The 20,437-nt window shown below is 37.1% G+C and overlaps 1 protein-coding gene across 1 annotated transcript; it reads left to right on the forward strand.

The window, feature by feature from the left end:
• The first annotated feature begins 453 nt into the window (after positions 1-453).
• LOC133866292 (receptor-like protein kinase 7) lies at positions 454-8,187 on the forward strand. Its single transcript, XM_062302819.1, has 3 exons — positions 454-2,135; positions 7,748-7,811; positions 7,894-8,187. Exons 1-3 carry the CDS (start codon positions 454-456, stop codon positions 8,185-8,187), a joined length of 2,040 nt encoding a protein of 679 aa, XP_062158803.1.
• The last annotated feature ends 12,250 nt before the right edge of the window (positions 8,188-20,437 follow it).

The raw sequence follows: 20,437 nt of genomic DNA on the forward strand, positions 1-20,437 counted from the left end.
TGTAGGATTTTGGGTGTGAGTGTAGCATTTTCCTTAACAGTTTTGTGGATTTGTCTTTTTCCAACCATGGAGCTAAATGCTCGAAAAAAGAAAAAACTAAAATAAATGAGAAATGCTTGGTTGTACATTTTTATCACACTCCTATCTCACCATTATTTACGTGGACCAATAATGTGAGAGATGGAGAGAAAGTGTAGTGGAACCCTGATTTTTCTAACAACATTATTGATCTACGTAGATAACTGTGAAATAGGAGTGAAATGAAAGTGTACAACCAAGCATTTCTTAAAATAAAATGTAGGGCTTCCCGCCATTCTAGTAAGAATTGACTTTCTTAAATAGTATGGATTTAAAAACATGTGGCTTCCTGTAAATCTAGCAAATTAAAATAGCACTATTTAAATAGAGGGACCCACAAAAGATTTAGCAAGACCATCCCATCCATCAGACGACATGTCGTCGGCCCAACTGTGTCTCCTTTCCTTCCTGTCCCTTCTCTTCAGTGTCCGATCCAACGAGCTTCAGATTCTCACGAAACTAAAATCCGCGCTCCAACAATCAAACACTGGTGTCTTCGGCACATGGGAACCCAACAAATATTCCATTTGCCATTTCACCGGAATCACCTGCAACTCAGGCGGTTTCGTTAGAGAAATCGAGCTTTCGAACCAAAACTTGACGGGGACTCTTCCTCTGGATTACATATGCCAGCTCCAATCGCTGGAAAAGCTCTCCTTTGGGTTCAACCTCTTGCATGGTTCGATCATGCAGGACTTGAACAAATGCGTGAAATTGCACTACTTGGACTTGGCAAACAATTTCTTCACTGGCCCTGTTCCAGAGATATCGTCTCTCAGCGAATTGCAGTATCTTCACCTGAACAACAGTGGATTCTCTGGCACTTTTCCATGGAATTCGCTTCTAAACATGAAGGGTCTTATCCGACTGAGCCTCGGAGACAACCCTTTGAGTCCCAGTCCAATTTCAAACGATGTCGTTCAGCTCACCAATCTGGATTGGCTTTACCTCTCTAATTGCAACATCCAAGGAACAATCCCAATTGGGATTGGAACTCTCACAGGGCTCATCAACTTGGAGCTTGCCGACAATAACATGACTGGAGAGATTCCAGCAGAGATAGGGAACCTAGTGAACCTATGGCAGCTCGAGCTCTACAACAACTCGTTCACAGGAAAACTTCCAGCGAGTTTAAGAAACCTCACAAAGCTCGAGATGTTTGATGCTTCTATGAACTATCTCGAAGGAGATTTGTCGGAGCTGAGGTTCTCAACCAACCTAGTGAGTCTGCAACTATACAAAAACAACCTTACAGGGCAAGTACCGGCCGAATTGGGCGAGTTCAAGAAGTTGGTGAACCTCTCTCTATATGAGAACAAGTTGACTGGTCCTCTGCCCCAGAAGCTTGGGTCTTGGGCCAAATTCAATTTCATCGACGTATCCGATAATTTCTTGACCGGTCAAATCCCGCCAGATATGTGCATGCAAGGTACTATGAAGAAGCTTTTGTTGCTCAACAACAGATTCACTGGCGAAATTCCAACCAACTACGCCATCTGTTTGACTCTGCTTCGTTTCAGAGTCCCCCAGAACCTTCTCTCTGGCACCGTTCCCGCTGGAATTTGGGGATTACCAAACGTGAATATAATTGATATCACGTCGAATAATATCCAAGGCCTGATTACCTCTGATATCAAGAACGCCAAGTCTCTCGGGCAGTTGTTTGTCGGAAACAATCGTTTATCGGGTGAATTACCGACCGAGATCTCAGGCGCTACGTCTCTGGTCTCCATTGAACTGAACAACAATCAGTTTTGGGGAGACATTCCTTCTAGTATTGGTGAACTGAAGCAATTGGGCAATCTTCATTTGCAGAATAACAAGTTCTCTGGTTCAATACCAGAGGCATTAGGCTCTTGTGACTCCCTCACAGACATAAACATGGCTAACAATTCACTTTCCAGCGAACTCCCATCTTCTTTGGGATCTCTACCGACTCTTAAGTATCTAAATCTCTCCTACAACCAACTTTCTGGTGAGGTACCGAAGATTTTTTCGTCCCTCCGACTAAGCCTTCTTGACCTCTCTCACAATAATTTTACCGGTCCCGTGCCTCATTTTTAGGCCTTGTTTAGTACATGAAATGAGTATTCCATTAAGAAAATGAATAGTTATTACTGAGAATGAAGAATAATAAAATTAAATAGTTATTATAATTCCTTAGTTTGGTGAAAACATATATACCACAATTGAATAATTTGAATTGAACCAAAATTACTTAAAAAAACCTCCATAATTTTTTCTTTTTCTAAAACTCAACTCTTTTTTATTTTTTTTTAAGAAAAAAAAAAAAAACCCAAAAGTACTCGTTGAATTTATGGGTGGCCGACCACCCTAAATAACTCGTTGAATTTGGGGTGGGGGGGGGGGGGGGGGGTAGGGGGGCCGCACCACCCTTGAGGTCTATTGTGGGTTGCCGACCACCCGTAGATTCAACAAGTTCTTTTGTTTTTTGTTTTTAATTATTTAAAGTTTAGTTTGAAAAAATTAAAGAAAAATATAGATTTTTTTAGAAAATGTTGTCTATTCTCTCACAAATAGCTATTCCTAGGAATAGGTATCTCCTAAATAAAAGAATAACTATTCCAAAAGAATAATTATTCCATTCTAAGGACTTATTCCACGAACTAAACAAGCCCTTTGTCTAACAGTTGCTTTCCTTGAAAGTGGGAACCCAAGCCTCGTTATGTGATCCTCGATTTGACAAAGCACTCGTTAAACTAGGAAAGTTAACAAAAATAGATCACAAATATTCGATTCTACTATGAGGAATGCTATTTAATTATGAGTAATGCTATATGCAAGACTTCTATTTCTCTCTTTTATATGCAAGACTTCTATTTCTCTCTTATCCTTCAAAGATGATGTAGTTTTTAAAATCGCCATTGAATTTGGGATTGATTACTGTTAGATTTTGATTTAATAGTAATTTTAAAAACTACGTCACATTTGGGGGATAAGAGGTGGATAGAAGTCTTCCATATGTCATTACTCTATATATATAATTTTATACAACTGTCATATAAAAATATGGTACACAAAATAATTATGTTATGACGGAAAAATAATAACAACTATCAATGTGAGTTTTTACTCACTTGTGTTGTAAGGCTTGTCAACAAAATCCACATGAGGCTCCACAACCTCGAAATTTGAGAAAATATATATTATTAGTTCTAAACCCAAGCTAAATAAGCCTTAAACCTTAAATAAGCTCAAAATCGGTTCATTGCCCGATTGTCGAGCGTTCGGATAGAAAATTCGAATGTTCTGCCTTGACATCGAAGGTTTATCTAGGGAAGGTTCGAACGTTCGGTACTAGGTAGAATCCCATTTTCGAACCTGAAAGTCATAAAACCATATCTACCTAAGCCCTAAAGTCTTAATATGATCCCTAATATAGTCCTAAGCCACTAAACCAACTCCATACAAAACTTGGTACGTTAAATCTCATCAAGTCACTAATCCATTGTTAAGCTAGTGTTAAAGCCAAAACCAAGCAAATATGTCTAGAGAAATTATCAAAACAGTAAGTAAACAACATACCAACTCTATTAAAACAAACTAATCTAAGAAAGTTACCTCTTTGGTGTGAAAAGAACTCATTCCTTCTCAAAGCTCTCTCATACACTCATAAGGAATGCACTGAGTAAGAGAGGGCGGAAATAGGATGAAAAGGCGTAGGGCTTGGGTTATTTATAGGCTTGGAAATCTGAAGATCAGGATGAGCTGTCCTTACACAATTCTACCAAACGTTGAACGTTCGGTCTACGTTTGTCGAACGTTTGGTGTACTGTATTATTCAACGGATTTAGGTTTAGTTGAACGTTCGACTTCCTATGGTCAAACGTTTGGTATACCTTTTGACACAATGCATGATGCCTGAAAAGTAACATGTGTCATAAGATCAACCGTTCATGACGTAAGCCTCAAACATATGGTTCACTATTTTATTGAACGTGTGGCATTACACGTCGAACATTCGACTAGGACAAAAAATAAAAAAATTACTCCCTTAACCAACCTTAATAACTTATTATCATTAATTTAGGCTTTTGTAACCTTAATTAATAATCGGGGTATTACAGAGGTTTTGTTATGTAAATTACCCCCACAAAACTACCTAAGGGTTTGTCAGGCGAATTACCCGGACATGACTATACGAAGTTTTGTTATACGATTTACCCCCATATAACTATCTAAGGGTTTGTCATGTGAATTACCCTCACATAACTATCTAAGGATTTACACTCGCATTTTTTTTTTCACAACTTTTCACATTATACTTTGCAAATGCAACATCATGCATTTTCGCAAAACTAGCTTTTCTTCCAAACCTCAATTTTTTCAAAAAACATTTCCGTTGAAAATACTTTTTCATATAACAAATATGCAAAAACATTTGAAACTATAATCATATTCATATGCAAAATAACAAAGCTCAACGAAATCATATTTACATTATGATTATGTAAAATAGTGAAGGGTCGATAAGTTTATACTTACATCTTCGACTTAAACTATAATACCCCTAAATTTAATTTGGATTAAGTATGCTCTATTTGGAATAAGGGTGCGTGCGTGTGTGTGAGAGAGAGAGGGGGGGTTTGGAGAGACAAAGAGCCCTCTTGTGGTTTTATTTTCAAGAAGATGTAATCTCTTTAACTTAAACTCATTTTGTTTGATGTTGCTAGTATGTTAAAGTATATCACTAATTATCTTATGTTAGTTTTGTTTTTTTGATTTAGACAACCCTAGCTTGTAGATCTAGGTTTTGGGTTTAATATTCAAGGGTTGTCTTAAGTTTTTAAGATAAGATTATTGATGATTAGTCAGTTAATGATGTTGGACGTACTTTGTTGTGCACGAAGTTTTTATTGTGATTATGACAATGTTAAATGTGATAAAAGAGCCTTAGGTTGTGTTAGATTAGGTAAAGTGATGAACTTTAAGAGAAATTGAGATTCTATCCGATTCTCGAACGTTCGATAGGGTTATGGAATGATCCCTATAATAACCAAACATTTGAAGGTTAAACAAAATGACCATTTTGCCATAAGTTTAGATTTAAGGGTATTCTCGATCCATGGCGATCAACTTTGTTGTTTGTGCTTCCTTTTCTCATTTTCCATGTCTTGGAACTTCAATAGGAGCTCCTGGACATTGCTGAATACACCTTTGTATAGTTGTATCTACTGTCCCTGTCTTGGTTGAATAGTTTGTTAGCATGAGTTGTCATAAGAGGATATTATGTGATTGGTTCCATTGTAAATCCCATGATATAAGGATATCAATCCTTCTATCTAAGGAATGCCCACGATAGTAGCCATAGAATCCTTCTATCCTTGTATAGAAAGGATCCTCATGTTTACATATATTTAGTATACTCGATGTAAAAGATAAGAAAGAAATAGACGATAATTTTTCCATGAATTATGACATGGTATCAAAGCATGGCAAGATCCTGTGCCCTACCCTTTCACCCTAACCTAGCCACCACACATTCTTCACCCAACCAACAATGATCGATTGGCCTCCACCTACCTCACCCCTACTACCTGACACTCTAGAACCATCCACTATATTCACCGAAATAACCAGCAAGATGAACGAAGTTCTAACCAAAACTTCGGCTTAGACCCAGATCAATGACTCTACTGCTGCACCGATCGGCATCAAGTTGGACGACACCAACTATGCCCTTTGGTCCCAAGTTGTCAAGATGTATATCTCTGGCAAAGACAAGTTGGGATATATCAATGGCGACATTCATCAACCACCACCAAGCGATCCATCCTTCCACAAGTGGCGCATGGACATGCCATTGTCAAGGGATGGCTGATTAATTCCATGGACCCAGCCTTGATCGAAAACTTCATTCGATTCCTGACTACGAAACTGGTATGAGACTCCATTGCTATGACCTTCTTTGATGGCAGCGACACCTCTCAGGTATATGATCTTTGACGACGGGTGACTCGTTTGAAGCAAGCCGGTGGACACTTGGAAAAACACTTCACAGACCTCTAAGGACTATGGCGGGAGATAGATTTTCGGAGGCCAAATCCTATGGAATGCGTGGTTGACATCCAACACTACAATGATATGATCCAAGAAGACCAGGTTTATGTCTTCCTAGATGGGCTTGATGATAGGCTTGATAAGATTTTAGGTGATATTCTCCAGATGCATCCATTCCCGACCATTGAGCAAGCGTACGCTCATGTCTGCCAAAAGGCTGTCCGGAAAGCTGTCACGATCACCGAGGACTCCATCAAAACTCCCAGAGCTGTCCTGGCCTCTAGGAGCTTCAAACCCGGACAACCGCCTCCCACCAAGTCTCTATCTTTGAGCAATGGAAAAGCTGGAACCTTCAAGACCCAAGCACCTTCTGATGGAAACCAATTGAAGTGCTCCCATTGAGGCAACCAGAAACACACTCGGAAAACTTGCTTTAAATGGCATGGGTACCTCGAATGGTGGACCGACCTCTAGGCACGCAAATGCCGGGACGTTACCGGCTTTGACGGTGGAATGGGCCAAGCTGCTGTAGCCATGGCCGAGACCCGATTGTCTTTGTCCACCCCTGCCGAGTCTGCCGAACCACCTGAGGAAAAGGTCTCCACCGATCCAGGTATATGTAGCCCTGCATTACTTAGCCCCTCACGTGATAATGATGACAGCAATGCATGGGTAGTGGATTCTGGAGCATCCGATCATATGACATTTGACTCGACAGATTTTTTCCAAAAATCCCGGGCCCGACGGACGTGCATCGCCAATGCCAATGGGGTTTTGTCTTCGGTCACAAGGGCTGGCACAGTAAACATATCACCTACATCATCTTTAAACCCATACACTGCTTGTTCCTTCTTTGTCTCATAAACTACTGTCTGTGAGTCAAGTAACAACAGCCTTGAATTGTGTTGTGCTAATGTACTCCGATTTCTGTTTGCTTTAGGATATTCTTACCAAGGAGATCATTGGGCGTGGTACTAAGAGGGGGGGCTCTACTACGCGGATGATTTTAATATGGGCCTAGCACATCACACGCGTCATCCGGTTGACAATAAAGAGAGACAGCTTTGGCTTTGGCACAGTCGGTTAGGGCATCCGTCCTTCAATTATATGAGGCATCTATTTCCTGATTTGTTTTCTAGTAGATCAATAATTGAGTCCAAATGCGGGACTTGCATTCTTGCTAAAAGTCACAGAACTTCTTTTCCAATTAGTTTGAACAAAAGCACTGATCCTTTTGCTTTAATTCACTCTGATGTCTGGGGCCCTTCCCCAGTTTCTACAATATTTAGTGTTCGTTGGTTTGTGGTATTTATTGATGATTGTACTCGTATGACTTGGCTCAATTTGCTGAAACATAAAGATGAAGTTCTGAGTGTGTTTAAATCCTTTCACACTATGGTCCAACATCAATTTTCTGCTAAAGTTAAAATTCTCAGATTAGATAATGGAGGGGAATCTGTAAATCAGCACTTTCGGGCCTACTTCCAGAACCACGGCCTTATTCATGAAACCTTATGCCCACAAACCCCTCAACAAAATGGGTTAGCCGAGAGAAAGAACCGTCATGACTTGGAAACTGCTCGGGCTATTTTGTTCGGCACTTATGTACGTAATAGACATTGGGCTGATGCAATCGCAATGGCTGTCCATCTCTTCAATTGGATGCCTTCCAAGGTCTTGGAGTTTCAAACTCCACTCCAAACTCTTTCGAAGTATGTTCCCTTTCCTACCATGTTAATGCTCCCACCTCGGGTTTTTTGGTGTGTTGCTTTTGTCCATCTACATAAGAATCAGTGCACGAAACTGGACCCCTATGCAGTCCGCTGCTTGTTCTTGGGGTATGCCTTCAATCAAAAGGGATATCAGTGCTACGATCCGGTCCATCGTTGCACCTACGTGTCTATAGATGTCACTTTTTTGGAGTCTGAGTCATTCTTCCCTTCTCCAATATCCAATTCTTCTCTTCAAGGGGAGCCTACTGATGAAGAGGCAAATTTGGTAGGTCTTGACTGGGCAAGACCTAATGAAATAGAAATCCAAGTAAATGAAATTCCGGATAGTGAAGAAGAACAAGTACATGCAGGATGAGATTTGTCCTCCGAAGATGAGGCAAGTCTCAGAGAAGTACCTACACCACCGGAAGATGACATGGACACCCCTCATTCCTCAATACCTGACGACCCATCTCCTGAGAATATCCTTGAGGTAAATCCAACTATCCCCTTAAATTCTAATGATATGGATACACCTATCAAGCATAACCGTGGCAAGCCACCAAGGAGATATTCCCCAGAGATTGGAGGGCGGAGCTCAAAGTATCCAATTATGAATTATGTGTCCACAGAAAGGCTGTCCAAACAACTTCAGACATTTGCGGATGAACTCTCCTCATGCCAGGTGCCTACAATATTCATGACGCCTTGATAGACCCCAAATGGACTCAGGCTGTGAAAGAAGAAATGGAGGCACTGCTTAAAAATGAAACATGGGCTCTTGTTTCCTTACCCAAAGGAAAGAAGAAAGTAGGGTGCAGATGGGTATTCTCTATCAAGCACAAAGTAGATGGCTCAATCGATCACTACAAGGCAAGGCTAGTAGCTAAATACTAGTAGCTAAAGGCTACACACAGACGTTCGGAGTAGACTATCAAGAAACCTTCTCACTAGTGGCAAAGATAAACATAGTAAGAGTTATGTTATCTCTTGCAGCAAACCTCAGGCTGTGAAAGAAGAAATGGAGGCACTGCTTAAAAATGAAACATGGACTCTTGTTTCCTTACCCAAAGGAAAGAAGACAGTAGGGTCCAGATGGGTATTCTCTATCAAGCACAAAGTAGATGGCTCAATCAATCGCTATAAGGCAAGGCTAGTAGCTAAAGGCTACACACAGACGTACGGAGTAGACTATCAAGAAACCTTCTCACCAGTGGCAAAGCTGAATATAGTAAGAGTTTTGTTATATCTTGTAGCAAACCTTAGGCTGTGAAATAAGAAATGGAGGCACTGCTTAAAAATGAAACATTGACTCTTGTTTCCTTACCCAAAGGAAAGAAGACAGTAGGGTGCAGATGGGTATTCTCTATCAAGCACAAAGTAGATGGCTCAATCGATCGTTACAAGGCAAGGCTAGTAGCTAAAGGCTACACACAGACGTACGGAGTAGACTATCAAGAAACCTTCTCACCAGTGGCAAAGCTGAACATAGTAAGAGTTTTGTTATCTCTTGCAGCAAACCTTGACTGGCAGTTGCACTAGTTTGACGTAAAGAATACCTTCCTCCATAGTGAGCTCGAGGAGGAAGTATACATGGATGTCCCACCAAGATACACAGCAAATGATGACATGGCAGTGGTGTGCAAATTACAACGAGCATTGTATGGATTAAATTAGTCTCCTAGAGCATGGTTTGGAAGGTTCAATGTGGCAATGAAGAAATATGGCTACAAACCAAGCAACTCAGACCATATGCTATTCTTGAAACATCAATTGGGCAAGGTCACTGCCTTAATAATCTATGTCGACGATATGATTATCATAGGCGATGACACGGAAGAAATATCACAACTCCAAAAGCAATTGGCGACCGAATTAGAAATGAAGAACCTCGGAGAACTCAAATATTTTTTGGGTATAGAAGTTGCCAGATCAAAGCAAGGTATATTTCTATCCCAACAAAAATATATCCTAGATTTATTATCAGAAGTGGGATTACTGGAATGCAAGCCTGCTGAGACACCAATTGTTCAAAACCACAAGCTCGAGGAATACTCGAACTAGACACCGGCAAACAAGGAGAAGTATCAAAGGTTAGTAGGAAAGTTTATTTATCTCTTGCATACTCGCCCTGACATTGCCTACGCTGTGAGCATTGTAAGCCAGTTCATGCATTGTTCGAGTGAGGAACACATGGGCATTGTAACTAGAATCGTCCGATACTTGAAGTCATCTCTGGGAAAATGACTTATCTTCTCAAAGAATTATCATCTCAGAGTTGAGGGCTATACCGACACTGGTTGGGTGGGAAATATTTCAAACAGGAAATCTAGGGGTACTTTATGTTCGTTTGTGGAAATCTTGTGACGTGGAGAAGTAAGAAGCAGAATGTGATGGCCTTATGTAGTGCAGAAGCTGAATTCATAGGGATAACCAAAGGCTTGTGTGAGCTACTATGGCTTAAAGGTTTGTTAACAGAGATTGGCTTTGCTCCAAGTTGTGAGATGGACCTTTTTTGCGATAACATGGCTACAATTGATATATCACACAACCCTGTTCAACATGATTGAACCAAACATGTGGAAATAGACAGACATTTCATAAAACAAAACCTTGAAAACAAAATAATTCAGTTTCCCTTTGTTAAGTTCGAGGATCAGTTAGCAGATGTACTCACAAAGGCAGTTGGCAATAGAGAATTCTACAACTCACTTGACAAGTTGGGCATTCGAGATTTGTACGCACCAACTTGAGGGGGAGTGTTAGCATGAGTTGTCATAAGAGGATATTATGGGATTGGTTCCATTGTAAATCCCATGATATAAGGACATCAATCCTTCTATCTAAGGAATGCCCACGATAGTAGCCATAAAATCCTTCTATCATTGTATAGAAAGAATCCTCCTATTGTATATATATTTAGTATACTCTATGTAAAAGATAAGAAAGAAATATACGAGAATTTTTCCATGAATTATGACATAGTTTTTGTCTCCTTTTTGGCTCAAATCTTCTTTTAAATATTTTGAGAAAAAAGTCCTTATAGTGCTATAGATTATCTACATAATTCTACAATGAAGTTTCTAAAACCTTGACCACATTTTTTAGTTGAATAGTTTAAATTTCAACAAGATTTTTATAATATTTTTAATTCATTGCATCTCATTAAATTATATATATATATATATATATTGGATTATTAAATTCATTATTTTTATCAACTTAAGCCATTAATTGGGATAAATTGCAATTTAACATAGTATTAGAGAAATGATAATGAGTTCAAACCATAACTCCATAATTTACCTCTCATTTTAAGTTAAATATTTTATATGTTCAGCTTTACTTGTTGAAAAATAGTTTGAACTCGCACGTGAGAGCATTTGACACCCAAGATCCTAACCCAAGTTGTGCTTTTTTTTTTTCTCTACAATATAGCTGTGCTTCAACGTTTGTATCTGGCACCATTACAACATGGAAGTTAGGTTTCTCTGGCTGTAAAGAAATAGACAAACAACTCATTAATAAAAGCCATGCCTGTATCAGAAGAATCCACCTGTTCAACAAGAAGATAATGATCGAACATGCAGTTCCAGAGACTATAAAATAGAAGTTGTTTGGTCAAAAATCCATATAACTAATTATTCAAATTGACAAAAAAAAAAAATGCACCCTGGTCTCTAATGTCTCATAATTTGGCTAAAAATACATTAGTTATTGTATGTGTCTCTTTCTGTCACTTCTGGCCACCGGCAATATCGACCTCAAAACTTCCAATTGAGACATGTTTTTTCTAACAAGGGAGCACATGGTTAGGGCCGGCGGCAACTAAGGTAACTAAGCCACTAAGGTATGTTTAATTGGTAGGTGGAATTATAATTATTTTATTATTAATTAAAAAAATAAATAATTTTTATTAGAAATGAAAAAAGGTGGAATGAAATTTTCAAAGTGTTGAGAATATATAATACTATAGTATTAAGGCTATTTTATTCTACCGTTTTATATTCTTAGGGCTCATTTGATTTGTGGAATAGTCCTTTGAAGAGGAATGTTTTTATTTAATAGAGGTTTATTCTTAAGAATAGCTATTTCAAGGGAATAACTACTACTCTTTTACGAAGATGAACAATTAACCATCTTAAAATTGAAAGGAATAGTTATTCTTAGAGGAATACAGTCTTTTCAAAAAAAAAAAAAAAAAATTACTTATCTCAGTTTTTATTTTCTTTCAAGCTTAAAAATTAAAAAAAATTAAAAAAAAAAAACTAGAAAATGTTAATTTCAATGGGTGGTTGACCAACCCCTAGGGAGAGTCGGCCACGTACCTGCTGCTACACTTGAGGTAGTTATCCAATTTTTTTAATGAATTAATCATTCCACATACTAAATTTATCACAAATATTCTTGTATTTTCCATGTGTTTCGAGGGTCTTCTTTTTCCTGCTTATTACCAGTCAACAAACATCTTAGAAGATGAGTATTATTTTGCACAACATTAAGCAGGAAATTTTTTGGGAAAGATATAGTTTAGGCCTTGAGCTATTATTACATTTTTATTTATGAGTCTAAATTTTTTAAAAATTTATATCAGAGCCCCCCATATTACAAGTGTCACAGTGTGTCAAATTAAATATTTTTTTTTGCATTTTTTCTCTCTTCAAAATACCCTTAAAGTTATTAATAACTAAAAAATTAAAAAATTAAACAAAAAGGAAGAAAAACTAAAAATACCAAAAAGGGATGGCCTTTTTCACATTAGCCCCCTTATTTATTTATTTATTTTTTTCATAACTTCAATAATATTCTGAAAAGAAAAATGTAAAAATATCTAAATTCATACACGATGGTAGTATGGGGAGACTTTGATGTCACTTATTAAAGTTTGAATGCAAAAATAAAAATAAGGCAATAGTTCAAGGACTAAAACATGTTTTCCTTCAAAATAAATAAATAAATAAAATATCGTCACAAATAATGAACCCCTAGCCTAGATCAAAGCTTCGTGGTCCACCTATTTGTTATTGATAAGCTTTGAAAAAACTTTCTTACTCTCCATTTTCAGGTTTATATCCATAATTTAATAGTGGTTAGCCTTAGATAATATTTTTTTTGTTATTTTGTTTGAAAAAATGTTCTAACCAGACATAAAAGTGTTACCAAACCATACTTTCTCATTTCAAACGTTGGAATTTTGACGGTATTGGGTCGTAATTATCTGCACCCAATTATTGGCAAAAGAAATTAAAGAAGTAGCTTTAGCTTTATCCCTAGCAGAAGATCAAATCCCGTGGGCTCTTAGCAGTAGACAGTAGTGGAGATATTTCTCACTAAATTTGCTTATGAGTGGGCTCTTTTCATAGGACGTACCCTCCCACATTGCCATCATCTCTACTTTGGAACTTTATTAGGAAGTTACCTACGTTTCCATGGATCATGATCAACTTCTTTCCTCCTTTCCCATTATCCCTTTTTTTTTTTTTTTGGGGGGGGGGGGGGGGGGGGGGGGGGGGGGGGGGGGGGGGGGTGAGGGGGAATTTATTCTTCTTTTCTCAAAACAAATAATTTTCTCCACACTTAATCATATGCGGCAGCACGAGGAGGAAAGAGCACGCATTCATGAATGAAACTCAAATTTAATCGTCATGATCAAACTATGAATGAAGAGTCAAGCCTAATTTTGATAGAAATCAAGCCTAATCCCCCTGACCCCCTAGTTTCGTCCGTGATAATACCTCGCGGGTCTACTATTTTTTCTATCTTGATTTTCAAACCTTGTGGTCTTGAGTGCAAATTATTTGTTGGGGACATAATTCCACAAACCCCGCCTTTTAAATTTAGGCTTAGACCTATTGATCATCATGTTTTTCTTATAATGGTACTAATTATGTCTCCCAACAATTGAGCCACACCACCTTACTATGGATACTAGCTAGCATAAAAAATAAGAGATAAAATTGCATTTTCCATAATTATTGATCCACCCTTATAGAAGCCCATAATGACACTTATTTCCACTATCTATCATGACTAACACCTATCTAGCACTCCTTCAAAATTTCTTTTCTCACTCTAATTAAGAGTGTATTTGAATCGGCGATTTTGAACACACGTTTTCAAACAAAATTGCAGACAATAAGTGAATCCATTGTAATTTGAAAACATAAAAATACGCGTTTTAACACAACAGGTAAGGAAATGCGTTTTTAAAATGCACAATTTTAGAGTCCCAATGATGATTTTTCCAAAAATCCGATTGCATTTTTGAAAATTATGCATTAACTGTGTTTTGAAAATGATATTTTTTTTAAACCTTCAAATTAAATGGATTTTTTTTTTCTTTTTCTAAGCAAGTAAATGGATAGTTAATAAACAAAATATCTTATATCTAACTCAAATAGTACGGATTTTCCTTGTTGTGCAGTGGTAAAGGGATACAAAAAGATGGTGATCGAATCACAGCACACCTAATCTTAATTTGTCCTTTAATAGAAAAGCACATGCTTTCTACTGTTTTGTGAACTTGTCTTCTTCCTATCATGGAGCCCAAACAATTCTAAGATTTGATAATAATTAGGATATGAAGATATATACGTGGATTTCGCCTTTTATTTATTTATTTAGTGGCACTTTTGTATCACCTCCCACCTTAATTCCTTTTTACACCTATCAATCTATCATGGCCTCTACTTTCTGTTTCTTCTCAACTTTTTGTTCATTCTAGACATTACAGACTGGCCATAGTCTAGGACGCCTAAGACGGTGCTTTAAGGGAAAACAAAACACAAAAATACAATAACAAAAGACTCAAAAAAAAAAAACACGAAACATTTACCTATACATTATATTATAACATTGTTTCAAACTACAAAAAAAGAAAAAAAAAAAAAGAAAAAAAAAAGTCCCCCAAGAGCGCCCACGATGGACATGGGCCATGGTGTCCCACGAACATCTTCCAACCAAGCAAAGTCCACCGAGATGCTCAAATGTCACTAAGGGAACTTGAGCCGGCCTGGCTGTGACAAGCTGACGAAAGGCCCACGACCAAAACCTGTAACTCGTCTTGACTCGAGATGGAGCTAGGAACACCCAAATCAAGACCGACTCAATAGTTTTGAGGTCTAAGGCGACAAATTTAGGTGGAGCCTTTTCCATATTGAAATATTTAATTTTTTCCGAATGACTTACCAAATTCATTTTTGTTAGGCGACATTTAACTTCAACATTACATATTTTGTGTGGGAAATGCCAAAAAAACACCAACTGCACACCTGCACCTAGGGTTTTTCTAACATCCCTCATTTTGTGTTGAGCTATATATAATTCTTTCTATGTAGAATTTAGTTTACTTCATTGTAAAAATTATTTTAACGGACAATTTGGTCTTAGTTTTAAGTTCATGTAAAATTACGAGTTTAGTAACTGTTTTAGGGGTATAATTAATGTAACATTCCATTTTTCTTTCTTTTCTTCCTTAATATCTTGAAATTCAATTCTTTGTGTTTATTTTTTTTACAGTATTTGAGGCCTTAACTAAAGAGCATATTAATTTTTTTTTACCATAATTGAGGTCTAAATTTTTTGTCGTAATTTGGGCTTTAATTTTTTTATAAAAGAAAATTTAATTATACTATCACTATTTAGGACCTTATTTAATTGGGGATCCTATGACTCTATGAGCCAGGCTTGACCCAAATTATGCATGGCAATTAGACGGGGTGCACTTAATCACTCTCTTCCCATCATGTAACCAACCAAGACAACACATAACCGCCCCCACATTCTCCTGGCCAAGTTAGGCAACCGCTTAGACAACCCTATGTAACCACCCGATATTCTTCGGAAAATCTCCAATGATCGTAACGAATAAGTGGCAGGAGCCCCTAATACTCTTACCAAGAAGAGGCAACCGAAAATGTACGTCTATAAAAAGAGAAGAGGTGACTCTTACCCGTACTCTATTATTTTCTTCTTTATTTATTTTATTGACTTAAGCATAAGAGGTGGTTCTACGGATACCTCCGACGAGCCTCTCTGATCTCTGTCTTATTCGCAAATCGTAAGTTTCTCTTTGTTCTAATGCTTGGCATGCTATCACTAAAACAACCAGCTAATTTTTGATTCCTAGACTTATTTTTGGAGGGCCATAATTGCACCAGCTAATTTGTTTTGGTCGCCGAGAGAGATTGAGAGAGAGAGGATAATAGAAAAACAAAAAGGATCGATCGTTGGTTGGTCATGCATGCCACCCTGCAATTTCCTACTAAGTACTCCTAAGCATGGCTCTCCAATAATTCATCGGATCCGTCCGCGCAACCTTGTTATTTGTCCTCTCCCGACAAACAGAGATAGAAGATGAAGTTTCATTTTTCTTTTTCCAAAAAGCCAAGCATCTCAATATATAAAACAATTAAGTAAGGTACTTAATAGATGCAATATCCACCATACAAAGGGGGTTTTATCTAAAAAGATATGTTCATCGTTTAAGAATTAGCACTTCTTTCGTAAGTCGATGGACTACTTCATTACCATTGCGTTATACATGACTAACCCCCATTGCTGTAGACAATTCAGTGCACTTAGGGTATCATTACTGAGGATACTACACGTAGCTCTCAGAGCTGCGGAGGCTTCAGCAACATCAAGGTCTATGATATATATTTTGGGAGCCGATATGGTTGCCAACACCTCTCCCGATATAGATACCCATTTTCCTCAATGACTTATTCATAGTCACATCCCAGTTAAACTTGAAAAAACCTGTAATAGGGGCTTTTTAGTAAAGTGCTCTCTGGATATCAGCTCCTTTCCTTTAACATAGTCGTTATTGAAATATTGATTTTTGCATATTATCTTCAAAAAAAAAAAAAAAAAAAAATTGTAAAGTTTCTCTTCAGACTGGGTTAAAATTTTGTTTCCTACATGAGTCTGTACAATTGTCATGTATTTTTTGAACATGTAAAAAATACACGTTATTTTTAATAGCTTACATTAAAAAAGTATGTATTTCCATATGTAATTAAAAATTAAAATGAGAAATGTTATTTATCCAACTACTATCCAATTCTAACATTTTTTTTTAAATAAAAAATAAAAAATTATTGAATATATAAGACCCACAAATAATAAAACATATCTTATGACAAATTATAAAATATGTTGAATAAGAGTCGGATATGAGTTAGAAAAGTATATATATATATATATATATATATATATATATATATATATATATATATATATTTAAAAAAGTATGACAAAATATTTTAGGAGAAAGGTAATTCTTACTGTGCAAACACCCATATTTATAAAAAAAAAAAAAAATGGTAATCTAAAAAATTAGAGGGATGCTAGGTGTACTAAATTCTTTTACCAAAAGATGAGTACCAAATGATGTGGAGCTTATTCATTGGAGATGATCAAAACGGATCCAGCTTCAGTGCTGTTGTTTTAAACTACAGCAGATGTGCTGTAGAAAAATGAATGGTCGAGATTTAATAACACTTACACTGCCGTTTCACTTACTTAACGACATGAGTGAAAAATAAAACAGGCAAACGTCGTTTCACTCCAAGAAAACGTCCGTTTGAAACAAGAAACAGCAGTCACGGAACAAGAAACAGCATCCACGGATCCACCATTCCACCGTCGTCGAGGCCGTACAGGAAGCCGAAATCGGAAATTAGAAATGCTTTCGGTTTCTAATCAACAGCCACTTTCATGAGCGTGTCCCACCAAACCTAAATACCTAATCCCTCCAAAATATAAACCCAAACAGGACCCTTCAAATTCCCCATAAAAATTCAAAAGATTTCTTCATTGCTCTCGGTTTCTTTCGGAAAATCGACTCGCCTGCTGCAAATGCTGAGATTCTGTTCAGGGAAAAAGCTGCCTATTTAGTAAAGCTTTGTCTGTTCTGCTTTGCTGAAATATCTTGCTCTTCTGGTGCAAATGTTGAGATTCAGTACAGGGAAAAGATAATTTGAGAGAGAAAGAGAAAGAGAAAGATGGTGGTGAGGAAAGTAGGGAAGTACGAGATCGGGAGGACGATTGGCAAAGGTTAAGTTTGCTCAGAACACGGAGACCGGTGAATTTGTGGGTGGATTTGTCAGAGTATGTTCTACGCAATTTAAAACCCATTCTCTGCATACTCATTTAATGTAGTTTAAAATTGGGCTTATTCAGTGTGCATCACACATACCTATACATATTTTCAGACCAAGAAGAGGGAAAAAGAATGACGAACGACCAGTTTTCAAAACTAAAAACTGATGGATGCTGTTTCTTGTTTCAAATGGATGCTGTTTCTTGTTCCGTGGAATGCTGTTTTTTGTTTCAAACTGACGGTTTCTTGGAGTGAAACGACGTTTGTCTGTTTTATTTTTCACTCATGTCGTTAAGTAAGTGAAACGACAGTGTTTAAGTGTCATTAAATCTGGATCATTCATTTTTCTACAGCAGATGTGCTGTAGTTTTAAACTACAGCACTGAAGCCGGATCCGATCAAAACAATTAATAAAAAGAAATGCTACAAGTACCAATGAATAAACTCCACATCATTTGGCACCCATCTTTTGGTAAAAGAATTTGGTACCCCTATCATTTCTCAAAAAATTATAGGAGAAAATATGGTAAATATTCTGGAAGAAAGGTAATTCATAATTTGTAAATTTTTGCAAAATTACGGTGGCCCACGTGTGGGTGGCCGGGCTTCAGAGTCGTGGAAATTGAAGATGTTTCACACGGTGGGTCTTGGGATTAGAGACTTCAAATGATTAGAGGAGTTGTTCTTCTACTGCCTGATCACGCGCGTGTGACTTAATCAATCCTTCCAGAAGGTTTTTTTTTTTTTTTGACGGAGATAATTATGTTTATGTCATGATATTAATTTATTGAGTTAAATATATTTTAGCCCCTCAAACTACAACATTTTTTTCGGATGGTCCCCTAAACTACCAATGCTTAGATTCTGGCCCTCCAAACTACCACTTTCTGATTTTTTGGTCCCATCCGTCTATTGATGCCGTCAATTCCAACAGAAATTTGCCAAAAACTCGAAAATACCACTCCCTTAACCGTAAGAATTTCAAAGTGTAGGAGGGGTATTTTCGGATTTCTGTTTAGAATTGACGGCATAAATGGACGGATGTGGCTAAAAAATCAGAAAGTGGTAGTTTGGAGGGCCAGAATTTAAGCATTAGTAGTTTGGGGGGCCATCCGAAAAAAAGGTGGTAATTTGAGGGGTTAAAATATATTTATCCCTGATTTATTATACAACCAACCCACCAATTAGATGTGATATTGTCCTAGTGCGGGGGATAAGCCTCAAACTGAAATTGGCCACCAACTAGGGGGACCTTTGCAAAATATTTAATATATCAAATCTTTTTCCGTCCACGGGGGGATGTATCAAGTAGTTAATTCTTTGTACTTTTTGTCATTTTAAATTTAAGATCTTAATTTTTAATTTGATAAAATAACATGTTATTCTAAATTAAAACAACAATGTCACTAATACAAGGAGGAGAATCTCTTTCATCCATATATCAATATCTTATACATAACATGTTTAACGACTTTTCTGACTAAGCCACGTGTCACCGAATTAACTTCTCTATTTATATATCTAATTTACCATATCCGTATCGAAGCTAACGCTTTGCGTATGTTTGTTATTAATGGTTTAAATCGACTCCAATTTCGTCATGCCGACCTTACATCATTCACTATTTGAAGTGCATCCCCTTCCATGACAATATGTAGAAGTCCCATATCCCTACTTAATTCAGCTGCATGAAAAGCTGAATTTAATCATTTAATATGTGAAGCTTAACATGTGAAAAATTTAATTGAAATGTGAGGTAAATAACAGAGTCAAAATTTGAACTTAAAATTTTTAACTTTTATACTATGTTAAATCACAGCTTCTCCTAAAAACTTAAATGGATAGAAAAAGATAAATTGGGTGGGATCGTAAAGGCACCTTGTGCTTATTAGAGAGGCATAAAAATATTTTACACATATTTCTATTACTTACTTTATGAAAATAGATATAAAATCAAGTTTTTAAATCTATTAAATTGAAAATAAGTTTCTTAAAGTTAAAAAGACAAAAAGGAATAAAAGAAGACATTTTTTTTTTTTTTCTAACGTTTTTTTTCAAGTTTTAATTTTTTGTGAAGGAGAGAATTCTATACACACGACTTTAGTAATTAGAGATAATTCTAAGGTACCAAACAAGCCTCATACACGAGGTCCAACTTCACTTGCAAATGATTCAATGTATCAAATCTTTTTTGGGCACGCGCTTCAGTGGTGCGTCTACTCTAGGTTCTCTGCACGGGTTCATATATCTTACGCTCCTCACTATCCACGTGGTTTCTCGGCTCTTTGAGATATATCAAGTCAACTTCGGCGGCTTGACGCTTCCGTGCTTAACCGACCGACTCTCCACCACACGACATTTTGTACAAAAGAAACTTTTAATGGGCCTCCACGTAAATTAATGATTATCTCCATTGATTTTATTATAATATTTTTGTGTTGTTGTCACTGAAAAAGCACGATTGTAATGGCAGAGTCAATGGCCTGCTTTTGGTTGCCGCTATATTTACTTTACCTATGGC

Source organism: Alnus glutinosa, chromosome 4 (assembly GCF_958979055.1).
Source record: "Alnus glutinosa chromosome 4, dhAlnGlut1.1, whole genome shotgun sequence".
Classification (NCBI taxonomy): Eukaryota; Viridiplantae; Streptophyta; class Magnoliopsida; order Fagales; family Betulaceae; genus Alnus; species Alnus glutinosa.

Bases quoted from the DNA above. Each gene is read 5' to 3' on its own strand.
- LOC133866292 (XM_062302819.1), top strand. From the start codon at position 454: ATGTCGTCGGCCCAACTGTGTCTCCTTTCCTTCCTGTCCCTTCTCTTC. The intron at 2,136-7,747 runs TTTTTAGGCCTT...CAATGGCTGTCC, and splicing joins TTTACCGGTCCCGTGCCTCA to ATCTCTTCAATTGGATGCCT. The intron at 7,812-7,893 runs GTATGTTCCCTT...CATAAGAATCAG, and splicing joins CCACTCCAAACTCTTTCGAA to TGCACGAAACTGGACCCCTA.